The sequence below is a fragment of the Thalia democratica genome, chromosome 1 (assembly GCF_965202585.1).
Source record: "Thalia democratica chromosome 1, ktThaDemo2.hap1.1, whole genome shotgun sequence".
NCBI classification, from domain to species: domain Eukaryota; kingdom Metazoa; phylum Chordata; class Thaliacea; order Salpida; family Salpidae; genus Thalia; species Thalia democratica.
This window is the reverse complement of record NC_139165.1, coordinates 69,744,383-69,765,572: the sequence shown is the minus strand read 5'-3', so window position 1 is coordinate 69,765,572 and position 21,190 is coordinate 69,744,383. Positions and strand designations below refer to the sequence as shown.

At 29.1% G+C, this 21,190-nt stretch overlaps 1 protein-coding gene across 6 annotated transcripts in view; it reads left to right on the top strand.

The window, feature by feature from the left end:
- Positions 1-19,189, top strand: part of LOC145849202 (uncharacterized) — a 37,726-nt gene extending 18,537 nt beyond the window's left edge. For 2 of the 6 annotated variants that reach the window (XM_082954320.1, XM_082954318.1), the window contains 27 exons: positions 627-832; positions 1,065-1,410; positions 2,358-3,193; positions 4,171-4,351; positions 5,883-6,062; positions 6,378-6,476; positions 6,868-6,888; positions 8,873-9,010; positions 9,117-9,269; positions 10,247-10,408; positions 11,347-11,480; positions 12,314-12,386; positions 12,529-12,654; positions 12,769-12,938; positions 13,129-13,288; positions 13,560-13,667; positions 13,868-14,065; positions 14,384-14,434; positions 15,266-15,430; positions 15,657-15,829; positions 15,970-16,088; positions 16,226-16,416; positions 16,666-16,828; positions 17,157-17,314; positions 17,875-17,985; positions 18,217-18,334; positions 18,425-19,189. In XM_082954320.1, the coding sequence (XP_082810446.1) occupies positions 627-832; positions 1,065-1,410; positions 2,358-3,193; positions 4,171-4,351; positions 5,883-6,062; positions 6,378-6,476; positions 6,868-6,888; positions 8,873-9,010; positions 9,117-9,269; positions 10,247-10,408; positions 11,347-11,480; positions 12,314-12,386; positions 12,529-12,654; positions 12,769-12,938; positions 13,129-13,288; positions 13,560-13,667; positions 13,868-14,065; positions 14,384-14,434; positions 15,266-15,430; positions 15,657-15,829; positions 15,970-16,088; positions 16,226-16,416; positions 16,666-16,828; positions 17,157-17,314; positions 17,875-17,985; positions 18,217-18,334; positions 18,425-18,843 (4,959 nt within the window). In that variant the 3' untranslated portion in view covers positions 18,844-19,189. The remainder of the gene's footprint in view (positions 1-626; positions 833-1,064; positions 1,411-2,357; positions 3,194-4,170; positions 4,352-5,882; positions 6,063-6,377; positions 6,477-6,867; positions 6,889-8,872; positions 9,011-9,116; positions 9,270-10,246; positions 10,409-11,346; positions 11,481-12,313; positions 12,387-12,528; positions 12,655-12,768; positions 12,939-13,128; positions 13,289-13,559; positions 13,668-13,867; positions 14,066-14,383; positions 14,435-15,265; positions 15,431-15,656; positions 15,830-15,969; positions 16,089-16,225; positions 16,417-16,665; positions 16,829-17,156; positions 17,315-17,874; positions 17,986-18,216; positions 18,335-18,424) is intronic. The other 4 variants (XM_082954322.1, XM_082954319.1, XM_082954321.1 and 1 more) reach the window with 4 other exon arrangements.
- The last annotated feature ends 2,001 nt before the right edge of the window (positions 19,190-21,190 follow it).

Genomic DNA, 21,190 nt, shown 5'->3' with positions numbered 1-21,190 from the left:
TTTTAATCAAAAAGCTTAAACCAAATCGTGCTGTTAGTCAACATACTATCTTGATTTTGCGCTAGAAACATCTTTAAAGAAATATATAGACTTTAATTGTTTATTTTTCAGTCATTTAAAATCAAAGTAGTTAGTCTTCTATTAGAAATTTATACTCCCTATGTCTGTATGGTCTATAAAAGTATTAAAGATATGCCTAAAAGTTATACACGTTTGAGACAAAAATAAAAGTTTAAAACAATTCATTTTAAAATCTTGTTTACGAAATTTAAAAAGTATTCCGCTCGTAAATATAGTAGCATTAAAAGTTGTGAAATAACTTCTTAACCAAGCTACAGATAAACTTGTGCAAGATTGCAGCAGATAATTGCTGCAATGCAGCTTCGTGTGAAAACCACGTGCGTCGTGTTACCGAAAAACACAAATTTTGTAGATAAAATTAAACTTATCTAGAATACTTTTTTATCTTAGAACTACTCTTAATTCCAGTTTATTTTCTTGGAAAGAGTCAATACATGATTAAAAAGTTTATGTTTAATTATTAAAGGTTAATAGTAAATAAAAATGAAATTCAGCAGTCACTAGATTAAAAAAAGTATGCTTTATTCATTTAATGTGTTTTTTAGGAGCTCGAAGACGAAACAGCAGTGTGTGAGTCAACTTTTTCCACTATGACGTCATACTGCCCTAATCACAAGCAGCGAATGGTCGCACTGTACGAACCGCATCATACGTCATCGGTGAACGATGAGGAGTATCCTCTGCCCGATAACGTAACAATAGAAGAAATCGTAGATCGTTGGAATGACAGCAAGAAACAAACTACTGACAGGTAATTTATTTGTATCATATTTTTAATACTAAAGAAGTTATTTTTTTTTTTTACTACTTATTTTAAATGTTTTGTTCATAAGAGAGTTGTGAATAATGTTTTTAAAATGATTTATTTTAAAGTTACACAAATCTTTTTAAATTTAATTAAATTATCAAAGAAATATTCTAATGCTAATCTATATAGGGATTTTTAAAACTTATAAAAACATGTTTACAAAATCAACAAACAGATTGAAGCTGGTGAAGGAAATTGAACCGCTTTTACGCGAACTCGTCTCAAAACTTTCCAAGCACCGGAAGTGGCTGGACGAAAACTCAACGACGTGCAACTTTATAAAATCCAGCGGAAACAACAACGCCACCCCAAAAAAAAATGGTAACCATGACGTAAAAAGCTCTTCTTCGTCGTCATCTAACAGTGAAAACTCCGAGAGTGACGTCATAAACGGAAACGATGGCAGCGGTGACGCGCAGCCGGGAACAAATGGGAAAGTTAACAAAAGCAGTAAGAAGAAAAACTGTAAAAAATTGAAGAGAAGTCCTTCAATGACAAGGAAATTAAAAGAAAAGACCGAAGTTTGTGGCGTTGATCTTTTATAAATAATTTTTGTGTTTTATGATTATTTTTCAAGTTATATAATTTGTTTCATAACGTTTCTTTCCTACTTGATACTGTAAAGAATCACGGATAAATTGATAGAGTGTATATTGATTTCAACAATGTCTTTAAATTTTATGTTTTCTTAATTATTTAAGCAATGTTTTAACAAGTTTTTAAAATCTATTCTATGTACATGTAAATATTTTTTCTCACATTATAAGAGTTAAAAACTTCGGTCTAAACTGTTTTAGCTTAGCTTATATAAAATAAAGAGTTTGGTAAAACTATCATCAAAAACAAAGAATGTGCTAAAACTTTACAAAAGTTCGGAAGTATCATAAAAGCACTCTGTACAAAATTTTAGATGACTTTAGTAAACTTTCACCTTGGCAACCGATTTTATAAAAACTACCCCAATGCAAAAATTTACTGTGAAAGTTTTTTTGTCAAATTTGTTAATTTTAGGTAATTTTTATCACTTTTTGTAACTTTTTTGAATTTCCAGTTTTTTTTCTAAAACAAGAAATTCCACCATAAAACTTTCTTTAATTTTTTATTATTATTCACATGGTGTGACAACTAGCCACATGTAAAATAAATTTGAGCTTAAAACTCCAAGGTTGCAGTTTTCGGACCCCATACATTTTGCATTGGGATGGTTTTTATAAAATCGGTTGGTGCCAAGGTGAAAGTTTCTTAAAATCATCTAAAATTTTGAAAAGAGTTTTTATATGATATTTCCAAAACATAAAAATTTTTCCACCAGGAAAATCAAAAGTAGCTGTAAAAATAATCACCCTAATATATATCTCAGTTACAAAACCAGCTTAATTCCGCAAATTTCAACAATTTATTGCTATTAAAAGATTCAAAAACAACTATATATTTAAAGTTTTTCACTGATCAAATTATATATTTGTAGAAATTGTTGTGGGAACTCTCGGATCGTCTGACGGATTCGGGCGATCTCCTCGACATGAACAAGCGCGTGTCGGCCATGAGCGAGGAATTTGACAAGATCGTCAGCAATGACCGCAGCACCAGGAGAAAGAGGAGGAGGTCGCGTCACCACACCGTCACGTCATCGTCCACTTCGGAATCCTCATCTTCCTCGTCCTCCAGCGGAAAAAGCGACGACCAGTCGCAAGCCGGCGCAAGGAGAAAGCGGAAGCTGCCGCGGAAGAAGCGCAGGTCGAAGCGCCTTGCCGACTCGCTCAACGGCAACGGCGGAAAAATGACGTCACTCGACCTTTCCTCGCAGGTTGCCGACGTCATCAGCCGGTACAACGAGATGCGGGAGGAGGTTGCAAAGCAACATGGCAAGCTGGCGCGGGAGCACGACGCGAACGTGGCCAATCAGCTGCGAGCCTTTGCCGCATGCAAGAGCCACTTGACGGCGGCGCGCGACTTCGACGACGACCAATCGAACGGCAGCTCGCTTCCCGTCACGGTCGACCGGCTGCAAATGTTACGTCATCACTTTGACCTCATGACGTCACAGTTCACGGAGGACAAAGAGGCCAAGGATGACTTCGACAAATTAGACAGGGTATTCCCCGATAAAAACGCGCGGGTTCTGCAGCACGCCACTCCGAGCTCGACGAGCGGCGACAGCGATTCCCTTATGACGTCACCGACTCCTCCGAACAGAGGAGACATGCTTCCGGTGGTGATTGACGGAGTGAGAATTTCTCCCGAGGCGACTGCGGGCAAGCTGGTTGCAAAGTGGAACAAATTGAAGGCTGAAACTAAGGAAAGGTAAGTTAATTAATTAAGGAAAAAATAGACTTCGAGTTTAACTATTATTAGCGTTATTAAACTTAAAATTAGTTTTATTTATAAGTGTTGCATCTATAACTATATTGTATAAAAAAGCAATGATAAATCTACAAAAAAACTAAAATTTAACGTACATACTTAAAAAGTTCGTATAAAGTTAAAATGTAATTAGTTCTAAATTTTTAGTATTGAAATTGAAAGGCCAGTATTATGTTAACATAGCCTTGAACATAAAAATTATTTGCTAAGTGCATGTTAAGTCTGTTCTTAATCTAAAAATTGTATTTAAATTCTTGTGCACGTGTTGAAATTTCAAACCGCATAATTATTTAATAAGGATGTTAAAATCTTGTTTACGGTTTTCTATTTTATTACTTTTCTTGTTTAACTGGATTAGTGGTATGATGGCAAGTATACAAATTGCATTATAAGGTTAGATATGCGTTTAAATTTAAATTTTCATGCATTTAGATAAATTTTTCTTTTACATGCAAACTTATTGTTTTTAGAGTAAAAGTTGTGAGTTGCTTGCAATTAACTTACTTTTTTTAAACATTTTTTATTTTGAACTATTTTTTATCAGCAGTAATTGGAAAAAATATTTTTTGATAATTTTAACTACATAATTTTTTAGTTTTTAAACGTAACCTTCTTAAAGGTATGTATATATTTTATATTAAACATACGTTTTCCTGATCTAAAACGGTTAGCATCGTTTAAATAAAGCAAGTGTTTATAGATTATAGTTTATAAACTTTGTAATTCAACATAAAATGTTCTTGTTTATATAGGTTTTAAATAAGGAAATTAAACAATAGTTTTATTAATGTATAGTATAAAGTTTTACTAAACAAAACTATAATAATAAATAAATACATTTATAAAAGTTCAACGTTACTTACTCTCTTTAAAAATCTAAAATTTAGTTTGCCAATTATTGTCAAACAATTCACCAGGAGCGAATTAGCGGATCAGGCTCTGGAAAAACTGCAGCAGCTGGAACCGGAAGTGCAGGAACACGTGACGTGGCTGCAGGAAAATTCTCACAAAATTGAGGACGATGACGTCATAGACGAACTGGACGCGTTGCCGTTGGAAGATTGTGACGTGTTGGAAAACGAAATCAACAAAATGAAGGTTTGTTTTTGTTACTTGATTGTTTTATAAGCTGAGTGCTTAAACATTTAGTAAAAAAAACTGCTTTTTTTAGACTCTTATTGTTATTAAATCATCAAACTCCTCGAAATTAAAATTATAAACACAGTTTATCATTTAGTTCTATTAATTAATTAATTATTACGCTGGCAAAATCATAATTAGAAAGATTAGAATTAAAAAGCAAAGTTGTATACTTATTTAACTTACATCAATTTAGAAAAAGTAGTCTGAAAAGATATTTGCGTAAACTACATTTTTACTCGTTATGTCTTCTAATGACAATTATGTGAATATTTCTTTAGCAAAAATTTTTGTAGTAATGTTTAATTTTAATTAATTTCACGTGATTTAAATATAATTATCTAAAAAAGTAGGTTTTAAATTACATTTAGAAACATTCCGATCCGCTAATCAGAATATAGGCTTTATTTGTATAGTTTTAAAGCACGCAAAAAATCAATGTTTAATTATGTGACGACTACACGTGAATTGAATTAATCTTAATTTGATGCAGTCCAAGATGTATAATTAGTCCAAGCTTTATATATTCCTCTGAAAAATGTCTGTAATACATAAAAACTAAGACCTTGAAACGTGAATTGAACTATGGTGTATTTTGTTTTTAGTTGTTATAGTTTTCGTTATAAAAAAAACTCACACTAAAGGTATATCAGATAGCGTAAATATCAATTTAATCATGCGGTTTATTATTTCTGCTTTGCGGTTTGTAATCAAATGATTTAATAATTTCGACATCAATCACTTTCACACTGAACACAGGCGAAATTGCAAGTAATTTGTAATTTACTGCCGATATAGCTCTTGAATTGAATAAAGTAGCTTTGAAACCGCAGATATAATGAAACGTGTACTCTGTCGGCAATTAAATGACTTAAAAGATTTTTTCTTGGAAATGATTTATTTCAGCTCTTACTTAATTATAAAAGCATATGTTTTTGTTGATTTACAATAGTTGGTGTTTTAAGTATTTAGAACTTATGTTAAAATGATAAACTATGTTTTTCAGTACTTGAACTAAAAATTTCTAAATCCGTTTAAAGTTTTTCCTATTGATTAACCATAATGGAATGTGATGTTTTACAAAAAACTTTATGTGAACATAAATAATATTTTCAAGAAACAAGTTTTTTTCCCACGATTTTTAATGTGCTTTTACTTTTGTTTATTTTTAGTTATCTCTACTTCCTTTGTTTACTTTAAAATAAGAATGTTTTGACATAAAGTTAATACTTGAAAAAAAAAATATTAAAAAAATTAATTTCTTTCACTAGTCATTGCCTATTTTTTTCTTTAAAAATAGTTCTATGAATGTTGTTAGTTCTTAATTCAAATTTATTTTGTTTTTCCACAGTTAATTATTTATTTGTAGTAAACTAAAAATTTATATTTTATATTGGCTTTTTTTAAAACTCTACAAGTTTCATAAAAGAACATTTACTTAAGTTTTATTTTGAACACTAATTAGAAAAAAAAAACTTTGTACTTAAAGAACTTGGCATCCGAGGTTCGCGCGAGATTGGAAAAGTCCCGTCTGATGTTTCAATTAACCGGAGAGTACGACGGATTTGCGAGGAAGTATTATCTGATAACATCGCCCCCGTTGTCGTCCGGTAACCATGACAACGCAGAAGAAGAATCCAGGAAGCGAATGGAAGTGGTTGAAAAGAAGGTATTTGAAATTTTAATGAATGATATGTTAAATAAATAAATAAAATAACAGGTGTTTTCTTTTGTTGTACTACTAAACATCATCTGAAAATTAGTTTATTAATTTTTTATTGATAACTTTTTTTTTTCTTTTTACGCTTGTCAAAATAATCAGAATAAATTACCTATAACTGTATGTATTACAACTACAACCTGTAACAAACTTATAAAATTAATCTATTTTCTATAACAACCATTTTCTAACATTAATTTAGTTTATGTATGGTGTTAATGGAAAACTAAATGCATGACAAACTAATAATTAATATCTCGCAAGGTGAAAGAAGTTGTTAAGAAGTACGAAGATTTGAGCAAGCAGACTGTTAGAGTGTGCAAACTGCAACAGGAAAAACTGGAAAGTGCCAGAATGAAAAAAGTAGGTTGCATGGGCGTTAATGTGCATGCAAATTTCATGTTTTTGATATTAAAAAATGTATAAATACTTTAAATGTATTTATTTTTGTTCAAAAACTTTTAAGAAAAGTTTTAATTTTTTTTTTATTATTAAACACTCACTTTAAACATTGTTTTAAGTGAAAATAATTTGAGTTTTGTATTTGTAAAAAGTTATCATTTTTACATTATTTAGATAAAACTAGTTAAATTATATTAAAATAAATTACCAAGTTTAAATTGAAATATTTATTTAAAAATTAAATGAGTACTTATCTATCAAATATTACAATATCTAGTATAAAAATAAGAAATATATACTGAATATTTTAGCATACATAAGCAAAACAATTTAACTTGAATTTTGACCACAGGATTACACTCAAATAGAAATGGTAAGAAATTTAATAACCACTTGACAAAAATTTCTTTATTTTTGTTTTGCTTTTAACACTTTAGTCTGATACTAATGGCACTTTTTATACTTTTTCAATTAAGTAAAGCTTTGAACAACAACTTTAGACTTCCTTTCACTATCAAGTTAATACACACTTAAAAATAAATTAGTTTTGATATGAATATTAAAATTTTGAGACTTTTTTAAAATTATGTCTAAGACTAAAGTTTTTGTTAAAAGCAACTTTAAACATATCATACTCCTAGAATAAAAAAAAAAATTCATAGAGTTTAAGTTTCTCAGCATGGTTATGGGTTTTAAATCTTCATTGTTAATTTTTTTTTAAGTTTAACAGTTATTTTGCTAGTATTTTTTGCATCTATAAATTTCAAACTTTTCTGTTTTGAGTTAACCAAGACCTGGTTTAGATTTGAATTTTATAAAAATGATGAACTACTTGTCTATTTGAAAGTATTGTAAACGAAATAAATGCACGGATATGTTTCAATAATTGCGCTTTATGAACTTGTGAAGTTACTTTTTTGTTTTGTTTTTATTTGTAATATAAATCTTTTTGATTCGATTTTCTTAACCTTTGTACTTTAATTAAAAAAAAGTCTTTTTTTGATGTTTCTGTCCACAACTAACTTATAGGTTTTTGATTATGAATAATCGTGAAGTTGTAATATTCTTTTATAGTAGGTTGTGACCTAACATGTTTATAGAAAAAGTAAAAAATATTGAAAAATAAAATCTACTGTTAAGCATGCTCTTTCTTTTTAAATTCTTTATGTGATAAAAAACAAGAAAAACAGAATATTGATTTACATATAAAACATTTGTTTTTATCTGTGAGTGCTTATTTTCATTTTGAGCTTGTTTAACTTTTAAGTTTTTTCCTTTTTTTCTTTTTCTATTTGTTTTTGAATTACTTATTAGCCAATGAGTATTGTGGAGATGTACTAAAAACTGACTTTATAAAGTTTGTAATAAATTTAAAAGTTAAAGTAACTTTAAAAATAAAGCTTAAAATAGTTTTTTAAAAAAATTAAAAAACTACATTTTTGTTAGTGGTGAAGTTAATTTAAATCAATGAATTTTGATTTAAGGGTTTTTTTTAGTACGTAATATATTAAAAATTAAACAAAATGTATAGTATTTAAGTATTTAAATATCATTCAGAGTTAAACGATTTAGACAAAGTACTTTTATTTAACAGTTATTTTTTTAGGTATATAAATTTCATGTCTATAAAGTTATTTATTAGGGTAATTAATTTATTATTTTGAGATATTTTTTAATAATAAATTAAAAAGTTTATCTGTCCTAAACGTGAATGAATTTTCAATCCAATACTTTTTAAGCTAAATCATAAGTATAATTTTCTTTTTTAATGATATTAAATTGTTTTTAACTGGTCTAAATTTTGATTAAAACACAAATAAAAATAACTTGTAAAATTTTAGTTATATCGATACAATAAAACTTGGTTTATTAGAGTTTATAGTTTTGCTACTAAACAAAATCTTTGATAAATATTTTCCGAGATTATATTTAAAGTTTTTTGTGGGTATAAATTATTATAACATATATATATTAACAAACATTACGTTTAACAATACTTAACTTTAAAATATGAATGCTTTAAAATTTACCATTGTCTTAAAGTAATAACAGATAATTAATACTTTTAGTAAATAAAATAACTTCTAAATAAATAAATAATAAAGTTGAGGATCGAAATATTTATTTTAGTTTTGTCATATTTTAAGTCTGTACAAGGGTTAAATGAAAAGTTTAAAGAGTAATCATCAAGTGTAAACTTTGAAAACTTAAGTAGATTGTTTTTTGTAAAATGTATTCATAAGTATCAAAATAAAGAATTGTTTTTAGAAGACAATAGTTTACTGCATAAGTTAATGGCTAATTTGAAACTGTATACAGTTTAGTTATGAAGCAATTTGATTTCTACATTTATTCAGATCGACGACGAGCGAGTGTTCGAGGAAAAGGAGAACCAGTTATCAAGGTGGATCGAGTCACGTGGCAAGGACGTTATGACGTCACAGGTGGAATCCGGGTTGTGCCCAAGCGTTCTTGAACAACTGGACAATATGCAGGTTTAATCTATTATATACTACTTTGTAGTCTTTAATTAAAATTAATGATAAACAAATAAAGAATAACAAGATAAAAAAAACAAATGATAAAAACAAACAAACGAAGGTAATGGAAAATGAAATGGAAGACAAAAGACAGGAGTTAATTTCACTCTATGGGATTCCCCGCGTGATGGGTTCCGTCGACGGAAAAGACGACGAAATTCACCCCCTCGCCGCTGAGTTCAATAAAATAGTGGATACTATTGAGAAGAACAAGGTTTTTAATTATGTAAACTTAAAAACTATAGTTTTATAGAAAATAAACAGTTAGTTGTTGGTTTTATGATTTAGTTAGTTAGAGGTTTTCTCTTCATTTATGATTAAAAAATAAATTGATAAAGAAGAAACATTGAAGTTTAACTTTAAATAATACCAGAAGTTTGTTAATTTAAACTATTGTTATATATCACTCCATAAGTTATTATATAGTTTTATCTTAAAACAAAGCAACATTAAAAGTAATTTGTTCAATTCCTAACAATTAGTTTTCAGGTTAATATCTAAACTACTTATGTTTAAAACATAAAAAATTGACTAAATTTATTTTTGTCTGTTTTTTTTTTGTAAATTATAAAATAGACATAGAGCAATGGTAAAATTTTTTTCAAAAAACTGTAAAAGAAAAGTATGTTCAGCATATTTCTCACTTTTAATCTACAGTCTAGTTTGTCGCAATGGTTTATTAAAATCTATTTTCAATTAAAATCAGTGTTTTTAAGCTACAAGTTTTCTGAGAACAATAATAATTAAACTTGTTACCAATCCACAATGACATAAGTGTTTATTTAAAGTCCCAGTGACTTTCAGCTTAAGTTTATTGATATTACCGCCAAATTGTCATTAGATCGAGACACACAGCTGGTGATGCGAACTTAAGTCGGAAGTTGTAACTACATAAAGTTTTTAATCTCAACACCGCAAAACAGTTTGAAGCAAGCGCCTTTTGTTTTTGGTGTAATAAAGGAGTGTGATGTAATTACATGTTCACATACTAAAGCTTTATAAAAATGTTCAATTAAATTTCAGATACTAATAAAATATTGTTAGATTTTTTGATAAGGCGCCTTGCGCGTCTTTGAAAAAAACTAAGCTGAAATTTTACATAAATTTTATTTTAAACGGTGGAATTCAAATTGACATTTAATTTGTAATCTCATTAAATCGTTTACGTGGTTTAGAACATAAAGTTTGCAGGAGAAACTTCAAGAGTATTTGGAAGACGGCAGAAAGTTCGAAGTGAATTTCGAAGCATTCCAGTCGTGGCTGGGCAGAGCTGAAAGTTACCTGAATAAAGAGGTGGAAAGAAGTTTTTCAGTTCAGGAAGAACATCTTCAGGATAGATATGATGACATGACTGTAAGTTGTTTTAGTTATGTATTCAAGGGAGCGTTTTCGTCAGTACAATATGTTTGAAATAGTTTTTTTTTTTCTGACCAACTATCACTAGAAATAAACAACCTAAAATTATTTGTTTTTAAAGAAAGTTAATTTTATAACTTTATGAAATTTTAGTAAAATTTTTGTGATGCTATTAATTTTCAAAATTATTTTGTACAATAAAAAGTGGCTGGTGTACAACACTTTGTTGAACTTTGTACAAAACAGTAGTAACTTGAACTAATAATGGTTTTAAGCGAGGAGCTTTTTATGCGCTATGAAGCTATAAACAAACACGAAACGTTGAACAAGTGCGGCTTTGATGGTACCGAAAAGTTGCCCACAAATAAAACTTTGTTTCATAAAGTACTTACTTTTTAATGCGGTTTTGTACAGACAGGATTAAAAAGTTATCTGACAGTTAATTTTGATAAATTAATTTATTTTTTCAAATTTTATGAGCGTAGTTTTAGCATTTTACTTTAAAGTAATTACAAGCTGAAGTTTTTTTAAGATAATAAATAGATTTTTCTAAATTGAAGATTATATATATTTGGTTTATTTTGTAGGAAAAAAATGATTAAAAACAGTTTTTGGTTAAAATTGCTATTTAAAGAAATAATTTAAAAGAATTTAATGTAGAGCTACTTAAATCTAACTTAATTAGTGTAAAGTTATTCAAAAAAAGTTCTAACTTTGTTTACTGAAGACATTTTTTCACAGTTTTACACATTTAAATACTTAAAACAAAACAAACTTAGTTCAATTAAAGGAAAAACTTTTATTTTTTTAAATGAGTAACTAACTATTCAAAGCTGTAATCATAGAAATAAATAAAAAGTTATACGAAATATCAGCAAATGTTTTTATTTTTGAATTTAGTGAAATTAGTGCAGTTAAAAATACTAATTTAACAGAAATTTGAAAACGATATTGGAGACAAGCGGAAAGATTTGGAAGATTTGAGCGAGCTTGCCAGCAAAATCAGATACTTTGCCAGCAGACAGGACTCGCTTGCGGTCAAAAATAAAATGGTATCTCTCAGAGGAAGGTTTGTGTAGTTATTAATATCTATATGTTATATAATTCCTTTACTTTTGACATGGTATGCAAATGATTTTTTTGAACGCTTTATTTAAGTATAAAATATATTAGAAAATATACTTTGCTGTAAATAACATTAACGTTTTACTTGATAATAATTATTTTAATTTTATTATGAGTAACTGCACACAATAATTAAGTATATAATTTATTATTAGCTTGAAGTTGTATGAAGTTTTATTATATTTACACATGTCTATTTTTTGTTTTCCACTTTTAAGTGCTGTTGCTAATTCAAGTGTTTTTGTTGAAGTGTTTTCGAGAAACACTCAAACTTGAAATGTTCTTGATGTTTTTTTTCATAAGATTTTGTTTACTTTAATCTACCTAAGGTTTTAAAGATTTAAAAAAAATCGAAAGCGCTTATCATTTGAAAAGTGTTTTTTTTTAAATATAATAGTACTAAAAGTTATTTTCATTTTATTTTGTGTATTTTATAATGTACTTTTTTTTATGAGACTTTTCTTTAGGGTAAAATTACATAATAATGTAAAAAATATAATATTTGGTAACCTTTTTTTTAATTAACCTTGTTATGTTATAACTTTTATAATTTCATGCTTAAAAAATACATTAAAATGTTACAAGTAGAATTTTTTTTATACACTCAAATTTCAATTTATACTACTTTGAGGAAAGTTTTAAAACACTTTAGTTATTATCAATTACTTATATTAAATATATCAAATGTAATAAACCAATATCTGGTTATATTTAAAATTACAATTTGTTTATTATGTTTATACAACATTATATATTAACACATGCTATTTACTTCAGGTGGCAAAAGTTGGAGCCTGATTCAAACGAGCATTTCAATAACATTGCAAGTTTGCTGAAACAAATTCAAGAAGTTTGCATTATTATTATTACTTTTATTTATTTTTCAAAATTAATCATCTAAAAGTTTAATTCCAGTTTCTATAATCGAAAATTATAATCATATTCAGTAAATGATGTGATATACTGTTTCAAGTAGTATTTTAACGTTGCAGTTTGAGGACGAGCGGAATGATTTAATCGCTTGGTGTCAGCAGATAGGCCGCAACGTCATTGAAAACTGCAGCTTGCCCGAAAGCCTTGAGCGTGACGTCATAATCAACTACGTTGCATACCATGACGTTTGTTTCTTCAATAAATAATAGTTAATTAGATTTATTGTAAAAAAAATTCAAATAAAACGGTTGTTAACATGTTTCAACTGTTAAATCTTATATCAACATATTTAACAACAGCAAGTCGTCGACGAAATGGCGGAACGAAAGAACGATTACGAGTCAGTTGTGAAAGAGGGAAAGAACCTGTCGGGAAAAACCCACTTTAGAGAAGACAGGGAGGAACTGAAGGGAAGAATCGACGAACTGAAGACCGCTTGGAAGGTGATGCAAGATGATGTCAGATCCGCGTTGGTTTTTTTTGAAGATTTGTTATTTTTATTTTTTCATTTTGTTGAAACTTAACAGAAATGATAAACTTTTTTTATTCATCTGTAGTTTTTGTTTAGTTTAAATATCATTAGTTTTTTTTAATTGAAATCATAATTTGCTCACCAATTTAGACGTTACGCCAATAAAATTTATCATAACAAACAACAGTCGCAACGACGTGGATGAATGGGCGGTGTTTTCTTCCAAGCTGTACGATTACATTGAGAAGATCGAGACGTGGCTGCACAACACTCAGAAGGAACTGGAATCTCAGGGAAGGTGCAACGGAGATTTGCAAACTGTGGAGTTCCTCCTTAACGAGAACAAGGTATTTGAGTATGGCGCTTTATAACTAAGTATAGAGAGTTTGTATTGAATCAGCTGCGTTCCTTTCTTAATTAATTTCAACAAGTTTAAGTTCAAAACAAAATAAAACCAGTGATTTTAAACATGTAAATTATTTTATCCTAAAAATATTTTTAATAACTTTATATCAATGTACAATACACAAGTTTCTATTGAATTAAAAGTAAATAAATCCAAGCAAAGTGTTTATTTAGCGGCTTAACAAAATAACATTTTATCAACTATTTGTTTAGGTGAAACTTGGTGAACTAACAACAAGATGCGAGAACTTGGAGCAGATGAGGAGCATGGTTGAGGAAGATTACAAGAAAGATGATCAGTGGTGCCGAGACACTGTTGATGTATGTAATTGTTTATATTTTTTTAGTCCTTACGAAAAAGAGTCTTTATTATTTACTGTTTTTTGCGATGATTTTTTTGAAATAAGTTTAAGACTTGATATTTAAATTAAAAAAAAAATTTAAAAGTTGTTTTTTAGTGTTTTAATATTTGCCAAGCTATGATGTATTTGTTACATTGAAAACTATATTTTTTGGTTTAGCGTCTATCAAATAAATGGGACGTGGTAGCAGAGCTCATCAAGCAGCGGCAGGAAAAGTTGAACAAATGTTTGTTGGAATCGCAGAGCTTGCAGCACAAATACGACCAGTTTGTCGAACGAATGCTCATCTTCACTAACACCAACGACAACCACTGTGACGTAATAACTAGCTCGAGGCCCAACGATGACGTTATAAGAGTAAGAACTGTTCGGAATTTTGTTTAAAGTTTTGACTAAACGATTACAAGTTGTTCATTATATAACACATACTGAAAAAAAAACCTTACGTAAATTAAAATCGAAATACAGACTATAATTGTTTAATTCAATTTCAATTTTTTTCGAAAAAACTTTATTCTCGGATTTTAACGCCTTAATATTTAATTTTAAAACTAATATCCTAATCGACAAAAGTATTTAGCTTCAGCACATTTCAATTTTGGTTATTTTATTATATATGAAATATTTTGTACTTAACTTTTGTACCACCAAGCTTTTAATTACTGACGTCATCAGAACTCAAACGAAGACATTCCAGCCGACCTGGGAATGAAAAACTTGGCTGCGGTGAGACCCGTAGTTGTATGACGTCATGTAGTGACGTAGCTGATAATTTGTCATCATAATAAATTATCTAAAAACTATTAGTTTATCTAGCAGTCAGTATGCAAGTTTTCTACTATTGGAAAATTGCATCTTTTGTAGAAGTTTTTAATATAAGCCCTGTAGACTCTGCTGTATATAATTTATACTGTAATTGTACATACTTAGTTTTGAATTAAATTAGTTTTAGAGCAATGCATACTGATAAATCAAATAAAAGCTGAATGTCGTGTTTTTGTAATTTATTAGCTTTATAATTCTTAGTTAATAGTTCTTTAAAATTTTAAATTAAATTTGAAATGCATAATGTTTCTGTATTTAATTAGAAAATAAAGTTGCTAGTTTATCTCAAAAATCAAGAAAACAGTTTCAAAATATAAGAGTTGTCTTCCAATTACTATTGTTTAATTTTTTTTTGTATGCGTTCTTGTGTTGTTAATTATTATACATTGACTTTCTTACTTCAAATTAAATCAGCTTAAAAAATATGTTAAGTATTTTGAAAAAAAAAACCGCATATGGTAAGTATCATTGCAATTGCAATTATATAAAATATCAGTTTGTAATAATTTTTTATTAAGTCCAGTGATGCATTAGTTTTTAGAATATTTACCTTAGTTTTTAAAATATTTTAAACCATAAAACAGTTTTTATAAGAATTTTAATTGAAGTTTCATTATTCAAAAATATGCAAATGCAACACAATTCTCTTTTTTTTGTGACATAGACATTTTCGTACTGTAAGTTTTGTGCATGCAGACTTTTGTAGCTGAATAAATTTTCTTTTTTCCACAGAAACTAGAAACAATTTGGGAGGAGAACGAAGAAGAGTTGGAGAAGGAGCGGGAAAATTTGTTCGAAATTAATGAGCAGATAACAGAGCTGATTGAAACTTCTCACCCTGATGCGATTCCCGTGTTGCAAGAAATGATCGCTCAGTTAGAAACCTGCTATGACCACGTATGTGGCATTTATAAATTGTTTTTTTATAATTTGTTATTTACAAGTTTTATTTTTTACTATACATCATTAATACTAGCCTACTATACCTAGAGGCTTTTTAGAATGTACTTGATAAATTTTAATTTTTATCTCAAAATTATCGCTTCTTATGTTTTTTTATTTTGGAATAAGATCTTTTTTAATTAGAATCGGTAAAAATTTATCTGAATCAAATTTGGTGCAGGCGTCTAAGTCGAACAGCGATCTGTCGCTGAAGCTGAAGCAAGAGAAAGACGAGATGAGAAAAGAAGTTGAGAGACTGGAGAAGTTCCAACTGTGGCTGAACAATGTGGCGAGAGATTTGAAGGAAAAAGAAGACAATGAGCAGGATGGAATTCCAAATGATCAGTTGGACAGGTATCTGTTTGGTTTTATTACTTACTGAAATATATGCGTTTTATTGATTTTTATATTTAGCATGTAAATAGAAAACTACTAAATTAGTCACTACGTGCAAATAAAGACAGCTCAAACAAAACCATATCTTGTCATTTCAGGCTTTGCGATGAGCACAAAGAGTTTCAAAAGCAACTGGCGGAAGCTCAGCACGAGTATGACGTCATAACGGCGATGAATAAGCGGAACAAATCCGACCACAGTCTGTCCTCAGCCATCGGTAAGATTAGAATAATGAAGGTATAATAATAAAAAAAAACTCATTTAAGATAAAACAACAGCTAATCGTGTGTGTAAGAGTAAATATTAATAAAAAAACTAAAGTTACAAACTCATAAACTGATAATGATGTCACAGACAACGCGTCCACTACGTCGTCGTCAGCTTCTACGTCATCCATATCTCACTCGCACAATTTCGACGACTCAACGTCGATGAAGTTGAGGAAGTTGCAGGACCAGTGGAAGTTGGTGTGGTTCGCCACACTTGAGCGACAGAAGAAGTTGGACGATGCGAAGGAGCACAGGAGAAGAAATATGTCGCCAGAGGTCGGTAGAGACCTTTCTTTTGTTCTAATTGATCATATTTTTATTTTAGTTTTTTGTTATTGAATATCGAACAACAAACCAACTAAAATAAAAGTAAGATCAATTAGAATATAGTTTAGTTTACTTAAACACTTGCACGAAATTATAAAGTGTACGTATACTGCATACCAAAAATATTTTGTCTTATAATATCTACTAAACTTTTTATTCTGTTAACAATACAATAAAGTTTTTCTTAAAACGATACAGGAGGAGGCTGCGGAGTTGGAGTTCTTCGACGATTGGAGGAAGAGGTACATGAAGTGGAAGAAGCAGAGGAAGTTGCGGATGATGGATCTGTTCAGATCCGTGGACACTGATCAGAGCGGCAGGTTGACCCACGAGCAGTTTACATCGAACATCATCAAATCAAGTTTGAATAAACACGTTTCCAGCTAACAGTTTGTTGTTTATAGGTAAAAAAAAACTTATTATTTTTCAATGGAGGTTGAAGTTTTTATTTCAAAAACAAATCTGATTGCACATAGCTTTTTTAAAAGACCGTTTTTTAATGAAGAGCGACTAAAATTTAGAAAAAAATTTATACAGCTTGACATATTTTTAATCATGTTATTTTACAACTTGCATTAATTTATTACTAACTGTGTTTTTCATCTACAAAAAACTCAAATCTTACAGTTTAACTCCCTACTTTGACGATTATCAAGTTTATTTTTACAAGCTCATAACTTTTCTCACAGGCTTCCGTACCAATCGGGACGAAATGGCTCGGGTTTGCAGCATTTTCGATCGAGACGGCGACGGATTCATCGATTATTACGAGTTCATATCTGCACTTTATCCGAACGGAAAAAACAAAAAGACCAGCAACGATGATGATGAATACGTGGAAGATGAAGTAAGTTTTTGCTTAATACTAATTTTTTTTTTGTACTTTAAATTCATTAATTAGTTTACAATTAGTTATATATCTAGTAGAAAGAGTATTGTTCTAGATAGCATTTTTTCTGAATGTTTTAGGTTGAAAATAAATGTAAACAAAATTTAGTTTTGTTTTAAAATCAATAAAGATAAAGTCAGTTATGTTTTTAGTTTTAGTTGTACATATGAGTTAGAAAAAGTTGTTTTAGTTTTTATGTTAAAGTCAAATGAGCAGTTTTAATATATTTTTTAATTTAGGTGGTAGAGAAAATTATAGAAGAGGTTAGTTTGTTCAGTTATTTTTTCAAGAAAAATCGAAAATGATTATGTAAATGAGTTCGGTTTTATTTTTAGCCGTTATGTAGCTTAAAACCATTGTTTTTTTTTTCTTATTTTTTATTTACTTTACTTTTAGTTTTCACAAGGTAATGTAAGTTTAACTAGTCGACCATATAGTTTATCGAGAGAATAGTTTTACTTTATTTTGTGTTTTAAGAATTCTGTCAATTAAAATTAAATTATACTTTTTTCTTCCAGGTCTGCAGACAAGTATCTTCTTGCAAATGTTGTAAGAAATTTTACGTGGAAAGAGTTCATGTTAAACCGAAAAATCTGAACCAAAAATCAGGACTCATGTTTCATTACAAGGTTATTTAGTTTTACAATTTTTAAACATTGTTTTTTTATAGTATATTTGTTTTTAATTATTATGTATATGTTGAAATTAAACATTGAAGTTTTAAATGATTTGCTGCGCAATTGTTATTTTAAAGTTGTGATAAAACTCTGTTATAAGGTGTCACAGTATTTTTATATGTTAAAACTTACAAATCTTCCAAAATAAATTCATATATAACTAACAATTTCACACATTTTCAGTTTGGAGACGGCCACCAACTACGACTGGTCAGAGTGCTCAGCTCAGTTGTCATGGTGAGAATCGGGGGTGGTTGGCAGGCACTTGAAGAATTTCTTACCAAAAACGATCCTTGCAGAGGTGATTTATCACTTGGTTCATTATTATGACTTCAACTATATAAGTTATGTAATATATGTAAATTTTATTTATTACGAAAAATTTATACAGCAAAGGGACGAACAAACCACGAAATATATGAGAAAATGGTTCTGCCTTCGGGGAGTACCCAGTCGATGACTCCGTTCAAGCGGAACCGCACAAGCCTGGCAACCCCGTCGCCACAACAACAGACGCCGAGGCAGCGTCACACCACCATCGCCCGCCCCACCTTCACCACATCCAACATGGGGAAGTCCCCCAGGACTCCATCTACCGGCAAGAAGTCAATGACGCCGTCGCGGTCAACCATCGCTCTGGGGGCTTCACCTTTGCTGAAAAACGGGAAGCAGTTCGGAGGCAGCTCAGAGTCGCTCAACAGCACAGCAAGCGGCAGAAGCTCGATAGCCAGCGGCAGAATATCGCGGCTGGCCCAGCCAAAAGTGCGAAAGAGCCGCAGCTCGCTTCCTGTGCCTAACAACCGGAAGTAGCCACGTGACGTCACAATGTAAGCAAACTTTGAAACTGTGCTTGATACTTGATTCATATACGACGAAGCTGTGTCTAAATTTCGTGTCGTCGGTTTGAACTTTTTGATTTCGATCTATTTTATATGTGTTTTTTAATCGTTTAGTTGCAATTGAGTTCCAGGTTAGGGAATTTAACCCACCTTTATATTGTTTGTTGTTTTCCCGTTTAGTAGTATTTTTAATTTAGTTACTTTCAACTTGTACTGTTGATTTTAATTGTTGTTACTTTATTTACAAACTTTTTTCGCTTTTTTTTGTTCATCATGCTCTCTGCGTTTAGCGCTTAGAAATACAAAGACATTAGACTGATAAATTTTGTTTTCATATTTGCTTGTTTTTTATATTTTAATAAGGTAATTTCTAGTGAGAGATACAGTTGACTATTTGTTTTTATAAAACAACAAGTTAGTTCTGTAAAGACATTGTCTATAAGCCGCATTACTTAAACTTTAGCAACTATATAAAGTAATTTACAAATTAAATTTACGTAGTAAAAGTATGAAATTTAAATGAGAAAAATATCATATAACACAGTCCATCTTCGCACAATAAACTCCAATAATAATAACATTATATAGCAGTGATGTCAGATCTATTTAGTAAAGAAAAAAAATCAGTATACAAAAATACTGGTAGAAAATGTTTGAAAAAATACTTTTAATGGTCATAAATAAAAATGTCAGTAGGTGCATTTAAATATAATTGAATAAGTATTTTTGAAAAGTAGGCTAACTATGAACTAAAATACATTTCCTTTTAGAAATGTACGTTTAAACAAACTTTAATTAAAAATTAGTATTTAAATTAGTATTTTTGAAACGTAGGCTAACTAAGAACTAAAATACTTTACTTTTTAGAAATGTACGTTTAAACAAACTTTAATTCGTCTTTCCACATTTTTTGATGAAATTTCAACTTTAACAACATAGACATTGTCTCCACTAGTTATACTAAACAATAATAATTCAAAAATGTTTATAGTATTGTAGAGCAATAAAATAGTATGTTCAAATACAGAATAGCAAACGGTCTCTAAGCTGTATTAACATCTCATATTGATGTAACCCATTCACTAACTTGCTACAAATTCTAAGTTTTTTAGTCGTAGAACACTAAACAAATTTTGTGTATCAAGCTACTTAAGGTGAGATTCAAATTGATTGGTATTTACCTTTTGATTATCATTACAAAGTTTTAATGCTTTGCCTATGCGATAAAAACTGTTAGACGAAAAACACGTATTACTTAATAGGATAATAGACGCTTAACAAAAGTATTAAAAACTAGCAAAATAAAAATATTAGACGAAGGTTTTCGACTGAAAATGATTTTTAAATTTAACCAAACAAAATTGCTGAACGAAAATTTTAAGTAGTAAGATGTTATAAAAAACTATATTAAAAAATAAAAATAGTTTATTTACACTAATTATAAGACTTTAAAAAATTGATAAGTTATAAAAAAGAATCTATGAAAAATAAAAAGTAATTAAGCATTACTTAATTGTACAGTACAAAATAAATTTTATAGAGGTTAAGTATGTAAGATGGATTTTTATGGAGTTTTTCTTGTATGTTTTTGGTTTTAAGTGTAACAATTAGTGTGATTAAGTTTAATACACTGATAAATAAGAATGTTTTATTTCAAATAAATTTAATATTTTAAAGCTATAAAACAATGTATCGCTTTTTTAGACATCTTTACTTATAACTTTTCCTTGCATAACATAAACTTGATATATAAATAGAAAGTTCTTCACTTTTCTTTTTATAGTAAATCTTAAGGAGACTTGTAAGTTTAAGAGCACAATCCGACGCTGAAAACCTCGTCCATTTGAAAACTTGTTGTTGGAAAAAATCTAAAATAACAAGCTTTTATATCTAGTTTTGTAAATAAACTTATACTTTTGTTAATAAAAATTTTGGGTCTGAAAATTTTTTAAAAGATAAGTTTTATATATACATTTGCTTTTAACTATTTACAACAAAATTTATATATTATTTCTGTTTTATACTGGTGTTTAATAAACTTTTGCTTAATTATAATTAATTGATGCCCACTGTTTTTTACGAGGAGACGATCATTTCTAACTTCCGAACATTTCAAACTTGATCATTACAAACTTTAACTTTTATGCACTTCGGATTTTTCTAAATTGATCTTTCTAAACTGTTTAAATAATTTTTTTAAAGCTTCAGGAAAATAAAACTTTCAAAATTTATGTAATTTTTTAGTATTTTTTTTTATTTATCAGAAGTTGAATAAAGTTGTGAAAACTTTTTGTTATCACTAAATCTTTTTTGTTAGT